The 23,122-nt window shown below is 39.9% G+C and overlaps 1 protein-coding gene across 2 annotated transcripts in view; it reads right to left on the bottom strand.

Moving 5' to 3' along the window:
• The window catches only part of pcdh1a (protocadherin 1a), a 100,002-nt gene extending 77,713 nt beyond the window's left edge, over positions 1–22,289 (bottom strand). For both annotated transcript variants that reach the window (XM_079651629.1, XM_079651630.1), the window contains exons 1-3: positions 21,769–22,289; positions 12,760–13,574; positions 9,633–11,819 (exon numbers count right to left, since the gene is read on the bottom strand). In XM_079651629.1, coding sequence (XP_079507755.1) covers positions 9,633–11,819; positions 12,760–13,554 — 2,982 coding nt within the window. In that variant the 5' untranslated portion in view covers positions 13,555–13,574; positions 21,769–22,289. The remainder of the gene's footprint in view (positions 1–9,632; positions 11,820–12,759; positions 13,575–21,768) is intronic.
• Positions 22,290–23,122: the final 833 nt, after the last annotated feature.

Genomic DNA, 23,122 nt, shown 5'->3' with positions numbered 1-23,122 from the left:
CTTTTATAACGTGCAGAGCCAGATCGCACTGCTGACATCCGTCTCCGTCTACTGTAACTCAAGGTAACGTGCACCCTCTCTACCCTGGCAAGATACTTCAAAGGATGTCTGGGGATGTTATGTGAATGTTTTTGGCCCCAATCTCCACCTGCCTACCGCAGTTTTTAATAGCAATGAGCAGCAACACCAAAGAAGATATGAAGGGGTGGAGTTTGAGGATTTGAGACTCTAGCCCACTCGACTTATGCAGTGGAATTACTAGAGCCTTAAAATGAAAGTAATATTCAAGGCAGATCCGTTTGTTGTGGCTGTATTATTTTTATTTACGGGCTTAGACATTGGACCTTTGATGTCTGTTGACTTGTTTGTATATTACGCAGAACCAAAGGAGGACATCATTTGGTATTGTACACTTGGGGGCCCCTATTATGCAGTTTCATGTTCTTTAAGTACTTGCAAAAAGAAGTTTGGGCAGTGGCATTGAAGCTGCAGGGTTGGCAGCATTGAACAGTGTTTTCCTGCTATTTAAAGATGAATGTACAATCTATGTGTAACACAGACACAGGGATGCACAACATGGCTCATCCCCCTCAGTTAAATAAGTAATTGATCAGGAGTCCACAATTCTGACCGTGCGAAATACTGCTCGCTTCTACATTTGCCAAATTTTCAATGTACATAGTCTTGCTTTTAATGGGACTGGGAAATGACATTGCTTTTTTTTTGTTTAATCTATTTTACGTCCAAAACTCTGCTGTGATTGATTAAGAGACTAAAGACAACCTTTTTACCCCTTGTTTCCTTTGCGCCCGGATTATGCACGATTTAATTAGCAAAAGTGGAGTCGGACACGCCCGGAATACACTTGAGCAATTCACTTTGGACCATGCACTATAGATCGTTTAAATCAGGCTCCAAGTCTATCCCAGGCTTCTGCTAATCCAAATACAACCCCACTGTGTTTCCCTTATTACATTTAGGTGACAGTTTATTTTCCCGAGGTATTTGTATGTTTATGCGAAAAATGAATACGTGTAGATTTTGGATGTAATTTGCTCATAGTGTTGCTTCTGGTGTTGTTACTGTATGTTAAGTAGTCAATGAGCTAAATGTCCATAATGCTGCCTGTCTGTAATGCAATTTGATAAGCTTGGCTGCTGGAGGTATGGCACCAGTTCCAACAGGCAGGTCAGCGACAAACCCTGTGAATATCAACAAGACTAATTTGTTGGACAATCCAAATGTAAGGGGTTGTGGATTAATGCAAACTAATCTCTACAAACAAACTAATGAGCAATAGGAGATTAAAGGATATTTCAAAGACAACTGTGCAACTAACCAAAAGCATAATCTACAGACCAATGCCAAAAAGATTTAGCAAAGGCACTTTCTCTTATTATTGATATTGTAACAAAAAACATTACTTAAACTCCACTCTGATTGATGTCTGCTCAGGTGAATTCAAATTGTTATTGAGCCAACTAGGTACATGTCAGCCAAAGTGGTTCCATCTTAATCCGGCCTGCAGAATTAACTACAATTGAATGCAGTCAATTCACAAACAGAGTTTAATCTGGCGTTTAAATAAAACAGTGCTTATGGTTACAGAATATTTTATTTTCAAGATTAGCAAGATTTTCAAGCCAATTATTTTTGAAGCTTTGCTTGCATCTGGCCTTTTTTCTGAATATTAACTTGGTGTAGATATGGTAATAGGGAATGCTTTCTTTTTTTTCTAAGTGCCCAAAATGTATATACTTGCCACAAAGACCAACATCGAAACACTTTTAAAAGTTTTCAAATCAATTACTTTATCTTCGTTTTAGGTAATATTTTCATGTTCATATTAGCCCACATGATTAACGTATGGGTAAGAAATATTTTATTAAGCTTTTACTTTATTTGTCCCAAGGGAAAGTTTCCAGTTTGGTCTTCGTGTTCAGCCATCCTAAACTGATGAAATGGAAGGCACCCTGTGTTTAAAGATGATGCTTCAATGGAAAATAATGAAAAGTCTCTGGAGTGGACGGCTTCATTTTCTACTGTGAAAGAAAGTGTGGAGGGCAGCAGCTGAAACACTAACAAACCAGAAGTGTACACAAAACAGTATGATGGAACAGTTCAATGCGAGGCCGTTCTTTTTTACCTTTTCAGTGGATGAGAATAAAAGCACCACGGTCTTGTTCAGTCAAACGTACGTTATGTTCTAACTTGTATCTGCCTCTTGTGTGACCTGTAGCAGAGCCCTTCACAGGCAACTCAACACAAATGATCTCTGATTCACAAACAATCGTATTGCTTATATTTAATTTTAAAAGGATAAATGAAATTTCAGCTCAGCACGTACACACACACATGTAGCCAAAGTCCTTGTGCCTTTATCATCTCTCTTCCATTTCAGGTTCACATTCAGACAAAGCCATAAGAGCGACTCTCTATTGTCAAAGCCTATATGGGATTTGTATTCACTGCCTGGTAACGCTACCTCTCCTACCAGCCATTTCTCTTGTTACCCGAATGCCTGACATCCAGTTGTTGATATCCTGTCTTACTCGCCAATTTTCTTGCAGCTAGTAAATTGCCTTATAACAACTCTGCTGTACATTGTTGTCTACTTTTGAGTCAAACTTTATGTGTCAGTTACCTGAACGATGACAGCACGGTGGTGGATGTGAAGCACATTAACAAGTCCAGTAATTATGTTCTGCCCTTGCATTATTTTCCCATCATTCAAGGTTCCCAATTACGTACGCAAGCCAAGAAACCTTCCATCTGCTCTTGTCATCTTCATAACTTTGTTTGATCTAGCTATGCCTTGGCTGCATCATGTAGGGATCAAAGTACCATACATTCATTACTATTTCCTGCTCTTAAAGCAGCCTTTCAGGGTCGGTTCCATGTCAAAATACTCCCTCAACAGAAGCTAAAATAATATCTTCTTTTTACTTTTCTTGTAGAAAAATAAATAATGGCACTGTTAAAGGTGGGGTATGTAATTTATTTCAGAAACACTTTTTGTTATATTCCATGGAATGCTCTTAACATCCCGATAGCAATGAATACATTAAATGCTTTGACAATAAATACATTCAAAAATGTCATCTGTGGAAGCCGTAGTATACTGTAAAAAGCACGAACAATCATTTTAGCCGGCCCGACTAAAATCACTGGATGGCCTACCTGCCTGTCAGCCTTCCCTCTGTGCACCAACTTATCTCGTGCCCTCATTGGTCATGTGCGCGTTCGTGTGTGTTGGAGGAGGGGCTTTGTAAGGAAGTCTGAAGGAAGAGGCAGTATTTTCAAATTCTAGCACACTCAAGCTGGTTTCTCCAAGATTACATTTAACATACTGATGTAACCTATAATATACACTTGCTTCAATTTTTTTTTGATGAAATAGATATTTACTTTTCAAATAAATTCAAATATATAATTGCAGCTGAAAAACATTCTGAAATAGACTGTACTGCATCATGAACCAACCATTGGATGCAGATTCATCAGCTGATAGTATGTTGTTTACTCGTTGGCTAGTATTTCTAATAATTTGTTTGTGTTTTTTTCTGATTTATGTTAGCTTTGTTTCCTTTTTTTCTTCTTTTGTTATAGTTTTGTTCTGTTGGATAAGCCTGGGGCTTTTGACCTATCCTGCAACATTTCTTGTTTTATTATCTGGACTTTATGCTGTCTTATGTTGGTGCAAAAGGTGAAGAAAAGAAAAACCTATAAATATTTGCACTGTTTTCTAGGATGTTAGGTTATATAACTATAACTAAGCATTTCTTACAGTTAATATGTTGTAATAATAAAAATGTGTTGCATATTATGTACTCTTTTATGAACTAAGGTCACTATTCTTTGGAACAAAACCAAAACATACATAATGGGCAAGCCTTTGAAAGGGTTTTGTTAAGATATATAATGGCAACAACAATGGGGACTTTAACGATATACTTAGTACGTTCACACAATGTATTGAATCACGCTTGTATGCTATAAAACAGCAGGAAAAACATACAGTACAGGCAGGGTGAATTATTCCAGCTTCTACAATGCTTTTCACCTCAATTTCCTTCTAGACCCTCTTTTTCTGTGTAATAAGCTAGGGCAAATATGTGGTGTGCGGAGAGCCGTGTGTGTGTGTTTGTCTGTATATATTTGTGTGTCGTGCCTGTTTGAGAAATACTGGAAGGCAGATTGGAAACCAAGATAGGAAAACATGGGGAAAATAAGTCATCTGCACTCCTTGTTTGGCTAACTATTCACTGAAATACAGATGACATATTTTCGAAGATTTCAAGGTTTCACTGGTCTTGAGTGCAGGCTAGAGAGAATAATGTGTCACAGTCTTGGAGAACAATTAATGTTGCCTCCGGCCTCGTCTGTAATGCACCTCTGCTGAGTTCAAACAGCAGCATTGGGCTAAATTGGGCTAATCCCAGCTCAAAGGGATGCCTAAAGTTCACAAAGTGTGGGCCCTGCTTAACAAAGAAGCAGGTTAATTAAGACTCGCAGTGACTCATTCTATCCCCTTTCCTGCTTAAAGAATGGCTTTAGGTTACATGCACACAGGAAGGGAGATGAACGAAAAGCCCTCAGGGGGACAACACTCATCTATTTGTGATAAATAATGTATATTAACTGTGTGCGTGTGTATAAAGGGTGCATTTACAGCTTTTCAGAAAGTCATGATTGCCAGTTTACACAGAATATCCACATGTCATACCCCTTGCATTTTGTTTTGTTCAATAGCAGGATTCTCATTAAGTAAAGTGTGAAAAAAGGTGCCAGCTCTTGTACCCAAAAGGGCTAATTATCAGCTCTAATGGACTATGTGAGGCTCTGGTTTCTCCAGCAACCGTCATGCAATATATCACACATTCAAAGGTGATGAAATGAGTGCCAAAACCTTCAGCAATCCTGTTATAAAAAGGTGAAGCTTATCATGTTATTTCTAGATAAGATTTTAAAGCAGCAGTGTGGAAACTTTGCTGGTTGATTATACTTTTTTAAACAGCAATTTAGTGCATGTTTGTGTGACCATACTGTTCATATGTATATATTATATTGTGAATGGTGTTACATTTAAAACACAACTATTACCTGCAATTTCTACTGGAATTGATACACTACACAAGCGTGCAGTATCCATGTAAACATATATTCCCGTATTAATGAATATTCCTTTGAAATATCCCTACTTTCCTGTATGTGAAAGCCTAACAGGCTATATAACAAAAGTGTGACATGAGAGTGGTTTAACTTGCCAAGACCCTGAGGAAAATTCCCAATGTCCCCACTTTAATTATACTATTACCCAGGTGCAAGCGGAGTGAAAGCAATTGTAAGGAGCCTTGTTTGTGCACAGGGAAGCTACAGCATTCATGCAGAGAGCTCATCATGTGTGTTCAAACCTAGAATAAAAAAGGTTTGGGTTTGTTTATTGGAACATTTGCACTTCTTATGTTGTTTTTTCTTGCCAAGAAGAAATTGTTTTTCCTATAAGACAGAGAAACTGGCTCAGGTATTTATTTTCTATGTGTTGGTGGGCTTTATCCACCTAAATCTAGAATTGTAAACATTTAGTGTTGCTAGTGGTTGTGAACGGAGTCTTAAACAGGCCGTCTTACTCTCTGCTCATCATGAAATTGTACCCCATCTGCACTGAAGAAATCTCTTGTTTTGAATTTCATTGGATTTAGACACAGACAGTACATGAAAACCATTGGTTACAGTTGTGGTTACTGTTTTTGGATGCATGTCTCTATTCTAGGCATTTGACTGGTTTGTTTTTAGAACAAGTAATTTAGGAAGAAGAAGATTCATGTCAGATTTCTTGTGAGGCAATGTTTATTTTCGTGCACAACTATGTTTAGAGGCTGTTGTAATACACTATACGCAGGAAACTGCATTTCAAGAATTCTTTTTGAAAGTGGGTTAATCTAAATCAATTAGAGGGCTGAAAAATCTCTCTGGGGGAGGGCGATCAAAATGTTTCTGAATTGATAGCAGTATTAGCCCATACAGTAGGAAACAAAACAACTATAGCTGACACAGACTTATACAAATAATGTTGGGATATAAATAGGACATTTGAAACATCTATTTGGGTTTGGCACTCTCAGCAAACCATTCTTTAGTTTACAGTGTCACATTGTGGATTTACATCCATAGTTCCTCAGACTTTTTGATGATACTTGTTGTTCTTTTTCTGTATTCTCCCTCCTTTTCCCATCTAAACACCTGCTTTGGTTTAGTTCAATGCTGTTCAGTTGTGCTGTGCCTTCACCAAACCTTTATTTTAAAGTAATGTCTGCAGCGTCCTGCATTTGGGTGCACCTGCTCCACTCTTCATGACATACATCATACAATATTTATATGTTCTGCTGTTCAGCCAGTCTGGTATCAAGGCTACCATTTAGAGGTGTGGATGTTCCTCTAATAAGAAAAGGTCCTCCGATGAATTCATGAATTAATTGGATGTTTTTAGACTGAAAAAGACCAAAGCAGAGTGAGTCAATACCTTGAAAAGATCATGCATGACAAACTTACAATCAATAGGGAACATGCAAACCAAATCAAATTGACCTGATCAAATAACCAATATTCTCCAAAAAGCACCCAAAACAAATATTAATTATTGCTATTAATACATTCAGTATGTATATAGGTATGAGTGTACCTCGCAACATTACAAGTAAAAAATGTTTACTTAAATGTAAGTAAAATAATCAAAAGGTATTGCAAAGGGGTTGGTGCAGGTGTAATTTTTCATTTTCTACAAGCAAACAAATACTAACAAGCCCTAAGAAGCAAAAGTATACTTAACTATTTTTCCTCAACACTCCTTTTCTATGTTTTACCACCCACTTAAAACAATGCTATTTTCTGTATTGTGGTGTGTGTTAGGGGGGGGGGGGGGGAGTGCTGACAGCCGATAACAGTAACCACATTTTAAAATGATAAATTAGTCAAGTAATTGGTATGAAGCAAAGTTTTTCATCCAATCACATGGTGTTAACATATAAATCAATGCAAAGGCAATTTAGGAATATCCCAGCTAAAAGAGGTTCTCCAGACCAAGCCGGATCTTAAATACTACAACCCTGCAAAGAGGGTCCTTTTTGTAAAGTGTGTTGCACTAGTCCGTCCGATCCTAACCCTGGACATATTTTCAGTTGAACCTACACCCATACAGTAGGTGCATCATTGTGCAAAACATCCCCATCTTTAATAATGTACAACATATAAGTGTCTTAATTTAAACTTCTTTCCACCCATTTATGGATTTCTATTTAGGGAGTTGGAGTAAAGCCAAGGCTGCAGATAGTTACAAAGCTAAACTGTAAAGTACAAAAAAGTTTGACTAGAAAGGCTATTTATATTCCATGTGAACATAATCTATAAACATTCTGGCTGATACATTTAGACATGAAGCGGTTTAGCAGAAACACAGACACCTGACCAAATTCCCAATGAAAAGCCATTGTCAAGTGTAGCACAGTTAATTAAAGCAAGGGCACCACTCTACATCTGTCACATCACTTGGCAGAAACTTTAATTATATATTTTGGTCAATCTGTTCTTCCTGATGTAAGAGGGGATGCCATACATGAGACAGCATCTGCTGAGGTGTGTCACATGAGCTTCAACATCTGTCCATGTTTTTACACAGCCTGTCAATCACTTGAGATCTGTCTCATACGCATTAATGTTATCATATTGAGAAACCACAAACACTGTCAAGAGCTGCGAGCGTACATCTGTGCCACAGTTACAATTAACAGTCATTTACCGAGCGGTGAATCTACACACAAACACAGAGATTGGCACTACACACAAATACCCAGACAAACCCTGTGGCTTGCAGTCATTTTGGTCCCTTATGTTGTCCATCAAGGAGACAGTGGTGACTGTTCTCTAAACTGACTCCACCCACAAAGGCTTGTGATCACCTAAGCTGTCAGCAAGCATCTGTTGAAACCACCAACCAGCCAACTGTGATAGTGGCTCTGAAGATATCTCCAAAAAAAAAAGTGTCACCTACACATGTTCAGCACTCGGTTGCATATTTTCCACTTCTATTTTTGCTAATTTTTTTCCATGTGTCAAACTTTATCTGCAAAGCCCTAGGAGAATGTCAAACAGTTTTGTATGCATGACACTGTGATTTGATATATGAAAGCATCTTGAAAGCCGATGTCAACTTGTCTTGGATGAAAATGAATTGTTTACATCACTGTCAAATATTTTTTTCCATAAAATGTGCCCCTCTAGCAACAAGAATATTGCACTGTTAGAGCTTGTCATTATTGTGTGATTCACAAATAATTCAGTTTTCACTCAGAGGTGGCGAGGACTATCAGTCACATTAGGTTACTGATTGTGGATGCAGCATGTTTGTTTGAGAATGAATGCCTTTGAAGTAGGCAGTCTTTGGATTTGGGTGTTCTTTGAAGTTGTTTTAAACTACCCCCTTTTTACCTACTGGATTATTTTCTTAAGTAGAATGGAAGTTTAAAACAGTAATTACGGGAAAAAGGGAGCTAAATGTCAATAGTATAGCTATCTGAAAAAACTGATGGAATAACAATATTTATTATTTAAAGATAATAGTATGACGGCAGTCTGCTTTGAGAAACACACACCAATTGAAATCTACACGTGTCTAATCCAAGACGCACATGCACACACTTGCAGATGACACAGAAACCTAGAGACACAATAGCTTTGTATCCCTAGACTCCACCATTTTTTCTCTCGTAATCCCCTCTGAGTCTATTAATATGTTTCCATGGCAATTCAGGTCTTGCCAAATATTGTCCAGATAAGAGGAGATAAGAGCATAAGGAGCAGAGAGATAAGTGTAGCAAGTGACCCGCTGAGATCAGAGCACCAGGGGTCAGGCAGAAGAGCCGAAGCAAGCTACTGAGAAATGGACCATCCCTGCTCAACTGCACTGACAACCCCATGCAAAAAAATATGGAGGGCCATCAAAGTTTTCTGTATTAGAAGTGCAACATTTGACCACAAACTTGAAGTTAATATGTGCAGCAACTTACTCTTTCCAGTGTATCAAATTTCACCCTCCAGAGATGTTAAATTGGAGCAAAAACAGTAAAAACTATTATGGCAGCCTTTCACTGCACTTAATATAAGAGAACAAATGGATTATTATATCTATAACTGGATCATAATACAAATGTTCCCTAAAGAATACTATGGTCGTCCATGCGACCATAGCCACATTTCTCTGCCAACTCGAAAGGGAAGTATTTAATTAATTTTTAACAAGTTGTATATTTTTTTAATGGGAGTATATATGTTCCTTAATCTGCCATGAGACACAGTACTGCTCTGCAGAGAACACATTTTTAATTAGGATGAAAGGACAGTAACACATTTCATGTATGAGATCATGTTATTGTCTTTTCAACTAGATCTTGACATGTTACTCTATACGTAGCATTTAATATAGTAAAAGTTGTTCATTCTATCAGATGTATTACAATTTTTGCAACAGGATGATTAATGTTTGTGATTTCTTAAAGTTAATTATCTCTCCTCAAATCCTAACACAATAACACACTTTCTAACACCTACACAGCAGCTTGTGTGAGTCATGTTCTTACCTGTTTGTTGCTGTACTTCATCTGGCTGGTCTTGTAGCTGTAGTCTGAGTACTGGTCTGAGCCGGTAGAGTTGTCGTCTCCTCCGGTCCCTACAAAGGTGTTGGCGGCAGGAAGGTCCTGGACAGCCTGGTGCTTCTGTGAGGCCGAAGGGGATTGGGCCTGCAGCTGGATGGAGGGTAAGGGGGAGTTGGAGCGGTAGTGCCTGCCTATATCAGGGCTTCCTGGAGAATATGTTAAGGGCAGGTGTATCCTGGGGCTATCATTCACTCCATCGAGGTTGAACTTGAGACTCTTTTGAAGGCTGACTTCTTCATCTTCCCCGAGTGGTTTTGGGGACTTTTGGGGCTTTCCTTTCCTTCCTCGTTTGCCTTTCGCATTTTTTGGTGCTTGTTTGGGCGCATATAAGTCTTTTGTTTCCTTCTTGCCAGCCTGATACCCACTCTTAGTTTCTCTCTGGATCCGGTGTCGGATAAATACCACCACAAGGATCAACATGACAACACCTGCCACTCCGGCAAGGCTTCCAAACAAAATGTTACTACGCTGTGCAGCGAAACCATAGTCAGGATCACCAGCAATGTCCCTTTCCAGTGGAGTGTAAAGACTGTGTCCTACTAGAGCCTCCACTAAGCTGACATTTGAGATGGTGTCATTGACATAAATGTGGACCAGGGCAGTGGCATGACGTGCAGGCTTCCCCCTGTCACTCACTCGCACTACTAGGCGATGTAGGCCGCCATGTTTTCGGGTCATCTCTTTTGCTAGAGTGATCTCCCCACTGGACGGTGAAATGCGGAATAACTGGTAAGGGTTTCCGCCAGAAATACTGAACATCAGCTCGGCATTGGGCCCACTATCCAGGTCTTCGGCTTCCACTATCTCAACGTGGCTATCTGGGGAAGCTAGAGGTGACAAACGCCTGAAGGAGGAATTGGAGGGTTTGGTAACCACAGGGTTGTTGTCATTTTCATCCAGTACATTGATCGTGACGGCCACATATGAAGACCGAGGGGGCTCTCCTCCATCCACTGCTTTAAGACGGAAAGTATAGCTGCTTTCTTTCTCCCTATCAAACGAGATGCTTGAAAGAATGGTGCCTGTTCCATTTTGAACGACAAACTTTCCTCCATCAGGCTCTACAGACAGTTCAATTAGGGCGTTCTCCCCTTTGTCCACATCCAGGACTGTCACCATGCCAACTGGACTGAGAGGAGGCATGTTCTCCAAAACTGAAAAGCTGTAGCCACTCAGCATGAACTTGGGGTCATTGTCGTTGCGGTCAAGGACGTTTATTACAACAGTTGCTGTCCCTTTATGAACAGGTGAGCCTTTATCTGCTGCCGTGACCCGGAACTCGTAGCGTTCTTTATGCTCACGATCAAGGGGGCTTCGGGCTCTTACTGTGCCCGTATTTGGATCAATCTCAAACAGACCTTTGATGGATGAGTCTGCCACAATACTATAAAGGAGTTCAGCGTTAGTGCCACTGTCAGCATCTGAAGCTATAACATCCAAAACCTTCTCCCCTGGTTGGTTTTCTTCGGCAAAATCTACCTCAAACAATGTTGGGGAGAATATGGGAGAGTTGTCGTTCACATCAGTCACCTGCACCTTCAGAGAATTTTGGCTGGAGAGGGCCGGATTTCCAGAATCAACAGCGACAATCTCGACTCGGTAATCCCTAATCCTCTCGTAGTCGAGGGGAGTGGTTGTCTGTAGGAAATACTTCCTCTTACTGTCAATGGATGAGTCGCTGGCAGGGCGAAGCTGGAACGGCACATCTCCTGCGACTACACAAGTGACCATAGCGTTTTCTCCCTCATCCTTGTCAGACACTTGCACTAAAGCAACAGCGGTTCCAACTGGCATGTCCTCTGAAATGTTGGCCACTCCTTCGCTGTGTGTCACAAGACCAATTCCACGAATCTCCACAACTGGGGCGTTGTCATTTTGGTCAGCCACCTCAATTGTAACAAATGTCTTTGAGCTTTTAGGTTGTGGACCCTTATCCCTCGCCACCACATAGAAAGACAAGCTGCTGATTTCTTCCCTGTCAAGGGATCCTTTAACGTAGATAATGCCGGTGGAGCGGTCAATTCGTAAGAGTGTCGACACTGGGTCTACTGCTTGGTGAAGGGTATACTCAATTTCTCCATTAGAGCCCATGTCAGAGTCATTTGCTTTGACCTGAAATGAAAGGAATTCTGTGGTTAAAGGCGTGATTTATGTGCAGCGCTGTGTGGTTGAATTAAAGGAAGTCAGTGTAGGATTTTCTCTACTAATCATTGGTCAATGAATGAATGAATAAATTAATCAACGGGTGCCTGATCACTTCAAAGCACAGCAAGTGAACAGCTTTATTTAGGCATGTTTTATTATTGCCCTTCCTCTGTGCTTTTGATGGGTCTTCCCCCCCCCCCACCCTTCCCTTTATTACAGAAATAAGGAATAGAAAAGATTCATATTAAACCAAATGGCAAAATATAAGGACTGCTTTTTCTTCCGTTGGTACAAGTTTCCAGTGGTAAGCAGAACAAATCATACAATCTTTGAATACAGTCATTGTGTATCTCTAATTATGTCCATGTAAGTATAATAGCACAAAAAACAATATGCAGCTTGATTACCTGTATATACATAATTGTATATTGTGTTGTACAAATATCAAAATGCACATAAGAGTAATGGGATTAAAACAACTTATAAATACAATATTTTTTAAATGTGAATATGATTATCTGTGAGTTGACAAGAACTAAGCTTGGACCTTTGATTCCCAAGAATTCTGCATGTGAGGTTACATTTTGAACATTCAGAGTTGTAGGGCTACTTTTAAGTATTTTAAAGCACAATGGCAGAATAAAACATCTATCTTTGAATTGAATTTTCAATAGAGTTCTGTATCTGAGGAATAAGCACTGCAGAAACATGACTCATTTTTCAAAAACATCTAGATAAATGGTGTATTTCATTATGTGTTATTGAGCGTTTCTTTCTTTGAGTCTGTGTTTCTTAGTTGCTGAATATAGTTCATCAAGCAGCAAAAACTATTTTCTTTGCAATTTCAATTTCCTATTTGAAAGAAAATAAGTTCTTGAAGTCAAGTTTATTCGCTGCCAAATCTTACCTGCAACACAGAGTGCCCCGGTGGACTGTTTTCGGACACTTCCGCCTCATACGTGGACCTTTCAAACTTGGGAGAGTTGTCATTGGCATCAGTGACTACCACTCTCAGCAGAGCACTGCTGTAGCGCTGTGGATTTCCTCCATCCATTGCCTTGATGGTGAGGTCATAGGAATCCTTTAACTCGCGATCTAGGTTGCCCAGGACAATAAGCTGCGGGAGCTTCCCCCCCCTGTCGTCAGCCACCTGTAAGCCAAATAGGGTTGCTGCATCTGGCCCTGCAGTCAGAGCATAATCCGCCACCCCATTCCTGTCTGAGTCCCTGTCAGTAGCCAGAGGTATGGAGAATAGCGCCCCCATGATTGTGTTTTCAGGGACTGAGATGGTGAGGACAGAAGAGGGAAATTGTGGAGTGTTGTCATTTATGTCCTGTACCTCAATGCGTCCTTCAATCAGTCGTGGGCTCTGGTTTTGTATCAGGTCCGTCACCGATACTTCAAATTCAAGGTAGCAAGGCTTACCCTTAACCAGGGTTCGACAGTCCCTCAGGGTCTCTCTGTCTATGGGTATCTCGGTGGTGAAAATGTCCCCCGTCTTCCCATCAACACGTAGGTAGGGTGCCCCGACCTCCAGCTTGTAGAGATGGCCTGAGTCTGGTAGGCCCTGGTCTGCTGCCAGGCTACCAATCAGAGTGTTGGGGGGCTGCTCCTCCTGGACCCTGTACAGGATGCTGCCCTCAGCAGAACCACAGTGCAGCACCAGGACCCAGAACAGCACTTGTCGTACATTTGGTTCCATTAGGTCATCAGAAGATCTGCCTGTAAAATGACAAAGAGTATTTCTGTCAAAATGTTGTCTCTTTTGGTTCGGATTAAGCTATTAAATACCTGGCGAAACATTTGCTGAACTTTTATATTTACATAAAGGCAAGGAACTCACATCAACAGGTTATTAAAACCAGACAGATACATGCGGTCGGTAAAGAAGAAATGTTTTTGGTGTATTTTCTTTATTATAACAGAAAAATCTGCAACAGGCCTCGGAGCAAAATATAATAATTAGACAATAATAACAAGAAAGGGAAAAGAGGCATGATGACTATTTCCCAGCTTGGTTTCATTTCTGTCCCAGAGCTTCAATAACTTCAATGAATGTCTCAGCCTTACAAATTCCCCGTGTAAATTACAGCAGGAACAAGAAATGGTATCTTGTGAGCTTACACACACACACACACACAACAAACTCGAGGGCCGGTGTGGATCGCATTGTTTCAGCTGCGTAATCAAATAAAAGTATACTACAAAATCAAATTGCCTAAGAGACTCATTATTTTGGTATTACACTCCTAGACATTGAGCGGGGAAGCAATGTTGCTTAAAAGGAACCTATGGTAAAAAAACAAACCCTCACACATGAAACCTTACAAACGTGCCAATATAGTGTCCATTGATGAAGGTGATTGATCGTTTTCATTACAGGAGGCCTCTAACAACGAGACCTTGCCTTCTAAGAGAGGTAAAGAGAACAGGTATATTTGTGTAGATTAAGCAACTACTATCACATGCAGGTTGAAACAATGCACAATGCAGAATTCTCCATCTGCGCTCTATTGCTACTGGCTAACTCAAACATTGTATCATTATGTTTGATTTTGAACCTTTCAACTCCGTAATTACAACCCATTATTTTAGCGTCTTCTTTGATCTGTATTCCCTCAAGCTAAAGAATACTGGGTTTGTTCATGCTACGTCGATTTTAGAATACAATTATTTTTGTCTCCCTGTGTGTAGAGTTCTATTGGTAATTGAAAAGAGAGCAGACGTTTGGGTTAAAAATAAAGGCCCGGTTCTCAGGAAAGCGTAGTAATAGCTACCAGTTTATAGTGTGTGTTTGGGCACGTTTGTGAGCGTCTACATCACCATGTAGATAGAAATACATGTGTGTTGCAGTTCGCATAGAATAATTTAAAGAGAATAAAAAGGAGTACAGGTTCTGGATCTAATATCAGCCAGTTCCCTGAGGGACCCTTGGGGAAAGATAAGCGAAGATCAGTGCAGCCTTAGTTTGTGTGCTTTTGAGAAAGATAGAAATACACATGGTCAGATGGTGTTATTGTGAGCTCAAATACATTCTGCATCTCCTCACATGAAACAATGTTGCAGAGAGGAGCAAAGCAAATGTGTACTAAGCGAGACAGCAGAAAACAAATATACAGAAAACCAATGAGAAATCCAATTCCTTTTGAATACATTAAAATTGGAAGTGCAGGTTATTGATGCACTAATTGCCCAGTTATCGATGTGTCCCTTTTTACATTTGCAGGGGGAGTCTCGAGTCAATGTGCCGTGAACGGTGAGTGTGCATTCTGTGTGTTCAAGTGTAGACGGGAAAAAAAGGCAGGCAGGAGTAAAAACATAATCAGGGGATACATCCAAGTGCTACTAAAAAACTGAAAGTCAACATTGGACAATGATCACTTGTGATATATTTTCCCTGTCTCTTTTTGTATACTGATCTCAAGATTGCAAAATGTTTCACCCATAAAACGACCATTTCAATATGAAAACTGTAATAAAGGTTGTAACGTTTATTTTGCTGTAACTGTCCCCCTACCATTACAGCCACTTCTAGAATGAATAGGCGTGCTTTGATGGTGACATGATTGTTATGGTTGATGACACTTATGACTTAATGTCTTCCAGTTGGCCTCATGCCTGTCTTCCAGATGGCACCGTGCCTGGCAGCCACGGCGAAATGGTGTTCTTTTTTCTTTGTTTACATTGACATTAAAATGAATGTTATCTGTGAAATACGCATTTTGCCCAGTGAGCATCTCTTATCGGGTGAATAATACTGACACCGTGCACGTGGGCTTATATCTCACAAATATTTTATCAAAAGCTTGACAGCATGTTTTCCTTCATCTCAAAGCATGGCGGTGTCGAAGGGGAACATATGATGTGCTGAGATTTCTCAACATTGACTACTGCAAGTCTTGCAAGAGTCCCCTACCTGAGCAGCAAAATGGATGAATGAAAGCAGCTGAATACAACAAGGAATGTCATTTCCTGCATCTCAGCGTTTTATCCTCTAAAAAAGTTGGTTATCATCTGCCATCCCAGATGGTGTGGTAGACCCACAAGACTACTAGCTGATTCAGGCAAATCACAAAACATAACTCAGCATAAAATTAGTTAGTTTTTCCAGTGTGTTCAATGTGTCTTTGGTATATCAGTTCTGCTTAACCACTCCAAGCACTCCTTTTGTAAGGACTTACAGTAACTGTACAACTATACTCCTTTTCGACCAAAATGTGCGCGTGTGCATAAAAATTGAAAACCTGCTTAAATTAGGCAGTAAACTCCTTTCCCATTGCCAGTAGATGAGTATGCCAGTTGCAACATTCTCTTAGCGTTTCCTTAACAGCTGTAAGACTAACAATGAACGTTTAGATTAGTTTATGAGTTACAGTATGTATTGTTCTGTTTTACGATAAACAGTGAGTTAAAAATACTGTTTCCAACAATGGATTCTGGTGGCTTTCAGGAAAGCATGCTTTCTGTAGTTTTTGTATTCAACTATATTATAAGGATTGCCTTAAGTTTGTTCTATTATATATTAATTTAAAAGTGCATCATTTTATTGAGCGGGAAAAAGTGTGAAAATCCATCACTGTCGATTGTAGCTAGAGCCGATACATACCAGTGACTACTGGGATAGGATGTCGATTACAACCTTTCCCACTGAACATATGTTAGTGGGTGTTAGAGAGCTTTTTTATCTAATGGGAAAGAGGCTTTAGAATACCAGTGTGGTGCAGATACTTGCACTGGATCAGGCATCTCAACACTGAAATCCTCAGGAATTGCTAAGTAAAATCCCCTTGTCTATTATAAACGTACTCTGCTGACTTGAAAGTTCTCTGTTCGTAAACTGAATTATAAATAATAAACACAATATAATTATAACAAAAAGTTCCAGCTAATGTACTTTGTGGTAGCTACACCACAGGACAATCTACTTGGCTAATTCTAGGATGACCCCTGCTGCACTACTAGTTGAATGAGTGCAGCACAGTTTCCTTTACGCAGAGCTATTAGGGCTCTGCACGGCCTAAAGGGCTCATACTGTAATTCCTATAAGCTCTGTGCACTGCAAAAAACTACCTGCACAAACACACTGAGCTGCACAGAAAAGAGCAACAGATATTCTGAGGAAAATTCGATCTAAATAAAATCATCGCATCCACTCGTACTGAGTAGAACACTTTAACTCTACCAGTGAAGCAGCATTCACACATTGCCTCACGCTGTGATCATGCAATGGTCCAGATGGTTCCAACCTAGAGGAAACTAAAGGCAGCCTGTACCACAGTATGGAGGTGGACTTTCAAAGGCTCAAACTGTCTGATGGGTCCTCCATTTGCTGTATCTTCTCTGAAAACTTTGAAACAAAGAATGCAGTCAAAGTGAAACTACTCAACAATGAAGTTTACGACCCCTTCCCTTGCCAAAACCAAGCCTCTAAAGACCATCTGGGGATACAGGTCTAATGCAAGACTAGACCAAAGAGTCTGTGGGTCATGGCCCCTTCTCAGCATGGCCATCATCCTGTGGGAGAAATGTACCCGAGCATACCCCTTCACCTGCTATCGACCTCTATAGATAAGCACGGCTGTAAGAGAGTGGGGGAAATTATTCCCACTCCTGCATCCTGTGCCTGGAAGATTGCTGTCACTGTCAAATTTCACTGAAATATAGTGATGTGATTGACAACAACTGTTCAACTGTTTTATTTAAGGGAAAACAATATGTTTACTGGCCGGGTTTACCATTAAAACCAGAAATTACAGATTTATACTACACCCTTATCGAGGCTAATAGAATTCATGGTGAAAATATTACCGGGATATGTAAAAATACACAGCTCAGTCAAATTCATCTTAATCTTGGCTTATTATGCACTTTTTCATTTTTTTATCTTGATTATTTACATGAAATTATCATGTTTATTATTTAAATTACATCATAATGTAATGTGTATAAGACCAATATCATAATAATAAAGGTATATTGCAACATCCCAATTATTCAGAAGTTCTGAAATTAATCCTAACAGAGCCTTTTCCACCTTTACCAACATTACTTGCTGGGATTAATGTTGTTTATATAGGTTTTTCTTTTCTTTTTTTGGACAAAATAAGAATTCACAATCAGAACATTTGGGAATTTCACCGGCGGAAGCAGAAAAATAAGGACGTCACCTCATATCTATTAATTTCCTCCACTGCCATTTTGAATGACATTGATCTCCCAAATTCCTGCTAGCAACCGCCTGCTATCCTCTATCCCCCCAGCTCTCCCCGAAGGCTTAGTGCCAGTGCTGCGTTCCTCACAGAGGAGATGGTGAAAGACTTCTCTGGCAGCTAAACATCAGTCAAACGGCAAGGTCTGATTGACTCTCACCTGGAGCCCACACACAGTACACCACCCAGCTGACCCCACGGTGGAAAGGAACATTTCAATTTATACAAGTCTACAATCACTGACCCTACACATTTGGCCATTCCCAAGAGAGAAACGTTTTCTGACTTAATGAAGCAAGGGGGGCTGAACCCAGCCATAAGAATGACCTCTGAAAAACTAGTTCCGTCTTGGCTTACAAACACACTCCTCCACCATCTGTTTGCATGTTGGTTAGTGTACGACTCAGAAATATCTGCACCTACAGGGTCATTTTCATTCACTCTAAATTTCAAAACTTACCTCCAAAACTGCTCCATATGTTTTTTGCAAAAAATCGTTTTGCACCACCGGCAGTTTTCAAACATTATTTGGGTATGTTGACTTTTAATTAGAAGGAACAAGAAAAATTAGGTTTACGTTGCATTATAATCATTTAATGCTATGATTGATGAAGTTGTTGTATACATGAATTCATTGAATCTTTATAGCAGTTTGGTTATCATGTCTTGCTACTTACTAGTATTGACCAGATACAGTTTTTATGGTATCAATTATTAATGTTAATAATTAAGACAGGGTGTGCACAATATGGCCAAAATATTACGATATAGGTAAATTATTTTCTCTTTTCATTAGCAACTTGAACATAAACATAACAGTTTAAAGTGACATGAAATATATATGAAAATGATAAATATTTACAGCTATAAACAAATATGCAGTTTGTTTTATATTCCTTGGCTGCATTCTTGGATGCAGGGACTCGGGCGTTGTCAAAAACGAAAGCACAATTTTAACATGATATTTGCTCAGTTATGAAAAGTTGAAAACTGATTATTTATTTAAAAGTAATGTTGTGTGTCTAAGTTGGCAAGCATCCTGTATTTATACAGTTATTTTACTGCCACAACATTGCATATTTATTTATTTTTTATTTTTGTTAAGCTAAATGATTTGCAATCCATATGTGTAGCTGAAGGGGATAAAATAATGATAATAAGATCCATCAGATATTTAGAATAGTTAATAAGTAACTCAATATTTGTGTGTGGCTGCATACATGTTAGTATACTGTCATAATTTAAGGTATGTACAATTAAGTATAATTGTGTTGCAGAGCATGTGCGCCCATCCTGGTTACCATAGAGACAGACTATCTACTGACTGAGTCAACTCAGTGACTGGCTGGGTGACACTTGCTCTTTAAGTTGGCCGCTCCACAGGTACATCGGAAATGACTCACGGGTAGAATCAACTGAGGTATAATTGCAAATTAATAATAATGTCAAAGAAAATGATTAGAGTGCGGCAGCGGCCTTTTGTTCCTCTGGAGAATCTGAACTGTCACCTGTTACTTGGTCACAGATCAAGCTCATGAATGTCTGTAAGATCTGCTCTTCCAAGCTGTGGTAGTGTGCGAAAAGATAACGGATGATTTAATGATTTTCTCAACTGAGGTGATTTGATGTATTGGCTGACTCTGCGCCTTTAGCTAGTATAACAGGTAAAACCCATTACCCTCCCACCAGCATGATTTATGATGGCTAGTATCACAGCTTAGGTCCCCTTACAGCTGATCTTCCAAAATAATTTACTGCACAATGTTACACTGTGCACTCCTCGAGACAGTAAGCCCTGGCTGTTGGTAATGAGAAAGGAATAGCCTTTGGGTGGAAACACCTGCTAAGGGCAGGAGCATTTAGCTATTCATGTGGGCTGCTCCACAAAGAATGCCAATACATGCACTTAGATCAAGGAGGCTGCATTCAGACATTACTATATAAGAGGGAAATGTATAGACCTGCAACAGTTGACTCAATTTACTGCAGACTCATTATTTTCTAGATTAATCTATAAATTGTCAGAAAGTGCAAGTCCAAGTTTATTGACATGTCTTGTTGTGGAACCAGAAGATAATCCGTTTGGTATGATAGAGAAATTCAAAAATATCCACATTAGACAGGCTGTAACCAGGATTTTCTGCCATGTTAAATGTGTAGTAACGACTTGTCATTTAAATGCCCGCTGATCAACTATTGTCTTATTGTTACAACTATAGATGCATAATCATAGGTCCTATACTTTGTATTCCTTTTCAGGCTGTGTATTTCATTATAACCTGATTCAGTATTTCTCTGCTTTTGAATGATTTGTAACAGGTCTACACTCTCAAGTTCAAATAACAGTTTGATCAGTCATGTCAGAAAACCCTGCTGGTGACCTTTCGATGAATTGTTTACCAAACAGATGGGCTTACACGACACAATGCATGTAATTGAACCATGTTCCTTTACTAGAGGAAAGGACATGTGTAAAGTTCACCATTGATCAACTATGGCAAGGGAAACAAAATTAGAAAAAGGGGGAAAATAGAGGAAATGGAACTGACAGCCATAGATAGATAGATAGATAGATAGATAGATAGATAGATAGATAGATAGATAGATAGATAGATAGATAGATAGATAGATAGATAGATGGATAGATAAGATATTTTTCATGAAAAATTGCAGAAAATGCTGGTTTCTGCCTCTCACATATGGATGTTTCTGAATTTCTCTGTTTTATATCATATTAAAATGATTATCTTTTGGTTCCACAACAGGATATTTAAACGCATAATCTTGCACTTTTTTATATAGATAGAAGGCTACTTGCCCGTAAGAATTATTGGCAGAACTAACAATTAAGTCTGTCTTTTTCCAAACTCCCATCTCCCACGACTGCTTCATAATCGACCGACTTCCACCCTCACATTCATCAGTTTTATGTCTCATAGTCATAGGCAGGCTGTAAGATACGGGGCACAATTGGGTAATTTAGGCCTATGTTGATGCTCTGTTTTACCGGCACCTTAGCCTCCAGTGTGTGGGGGAACTTAGACCGACATAAGTACGCGGAGCAGACTATTACAAATGTGCCTGGTGGTCGATGGAGTGGCGAGAAACAACACCCCAGACTCTCAGCGGATGTGGAGGGGTGGGGGGGGAGAGAGATTACCCGTGCGGATGCGCTGATCAAAGATTTCTTTTTTCACCCCCCACTTCAATTATATGCGCGAGTATCTCCATACCGAAAATACGGGCGATTAGTTGCCTGTGCGTCAGAATGGAAAACAAAATCCGTCAAATAAAGAAGATAATTAGTGATGTTTGCGAAGAAGGAATGATGCGAATGGACCAGATTTTTCAAGGAATCATGATATGAGTTGCAATTAGACGATCGCCAGGACACATCATGTTAAAGCGTGGGTGAAGTGCAATGATATATGATAATGACTTAATGCCATTACGCAAGGAGGCTAGAACTCTACTCGATTTATATGCATTTTTAATCACGCAGGGCATCGTTAGTGGCTGATATCTGTCCATCAACCTGTAACACAGAGCTCGCCTGTGACAACTTGTTGTAGGAAAAAAACAGTCCGTTTGGCATAATGGGCTACGTTGTATTAGGAGTCTTTTCAGAAGGGAACTTCCCTGGTGCAAAAATTCATGACAAAATCGACTAATCGCGACAACTTTCTCCGTGAATTCGCAGTCATTACCTGAGTCCGAGACTTATCTATGAGCGCTTCGCCGATCTGTCCGCAGTTGATGTGTCCGCCGGTGATCCCAGAGGCAGGTGTCTCACCCTCAAACCTCCGTCACATCAGAATAACTTCAGCATCATCAAAATCCACTCAGAGCAATTTGCAACTTCCCAAAAAATCACCGGATTCCGTGTCGTCCCGGTAGAAATCTGTCCGTGGAAAATATTAGAAGTTATGAGCTGATCGATATATTTTTTAATATTAAGATAGAGCTGGAAAACGCGGAGTCAATCGTTCCACAGGGATAGCCCGCTGTGTGCTATTTCCCAATCCTTAAGAACTGATTCCTGCCAAGATACGCACCCGGTGGCGCATCGCTTTGCTCCAAGTTTCCAGAGCGCTTCCTCTGATGTGAGAACTAAGGACGCACTGGATGTCTGAAAGACTGTTATTTGTATTTATTTTCTTGTGCAACGGAATAAGCTTACCGACCCTAAAACAAGAAGCCAATCTGAAGCATTTCCAGAGAGCAAGTGTGGAGATGCTGTGGCTCCGTTAGTTTCTCTCCTCTCTCCCTATCTCTCTTCCTACTCATCAGAGCGTGGGAGGAGGTGGGGCTCTCATCCACCGCAGCACACAGCAACTTCACACTCAACATCACATTATGCCCGGGCTGCCTACCAGGAAATTGTGTGATTTCCAACAGTTTAAGATCTCATCAAACTGGGTCACCTCAAATGGGGCGAATTCAATGCAACCTTGGAGAATATTCCTGCAGTCTGTGTGCATGTTACACTGCTGCTGCAAAAACCAACCCCTGCTACAAAAAATACACAAAAGTGTCCAAACGTGATGTAACAGGTAGCATTGACAGTTTACTTGTTGATATGCATTCCATGTAGCAAAATGATTGGCCCTAAAATGGAAGCTGGTGCTGCCACTATTTATTCATTTGGCGCCACCCTCAGGCGGTTATAATAAGGAGGGGAAATAACACTGTTTAGCTGAGGGAATTAGGAGGGAAATTGAATGATAACATTGAAGTCTGAGGAAAGCACATTATAGGCCTATTGTTGCTTCTTCCTTTTTTCTGCGATTGGAGACAATGGAAATGCTGTTGGTGTACATTTGGATTAACTAACATCATCTGTTTAAAAACTGAAACAGCGTAATTACAAAAAAACAAAAAAACAATGGTTTTGCTTTGGGCTATAAATCAGCATGGCTCAGCAGGGAGCAAACCCATCCCACGCCACAGTTATTCTCCTCCTTTCTTCCACAACGATGATGCCAGTGATCATAACTGCTTAAAACACAAGCAATGGACCGGGAGCAATGAGTCAAACGCGGGTTTTGTAACAAAGGAAAG

The sequence above is a fragment of the Notothenia rossii genome (genome assembly GCF_949606895.1).
Source record: "Notothenia rossii genome assembly, chromosome: 9".
Taxonomy (NCBI): domain Eukaryota; kingdom Metazoa; phylum Chordata; class Actinopteri; order Perciformes; family Nototheniidae; genus Notothenia; species Notothenia rossii.
The sequence above is the reverse complement of the archived record's forward strand: the minus strand, read 5'-3'. Positions and strand labels throughout refer to the sequence as shown.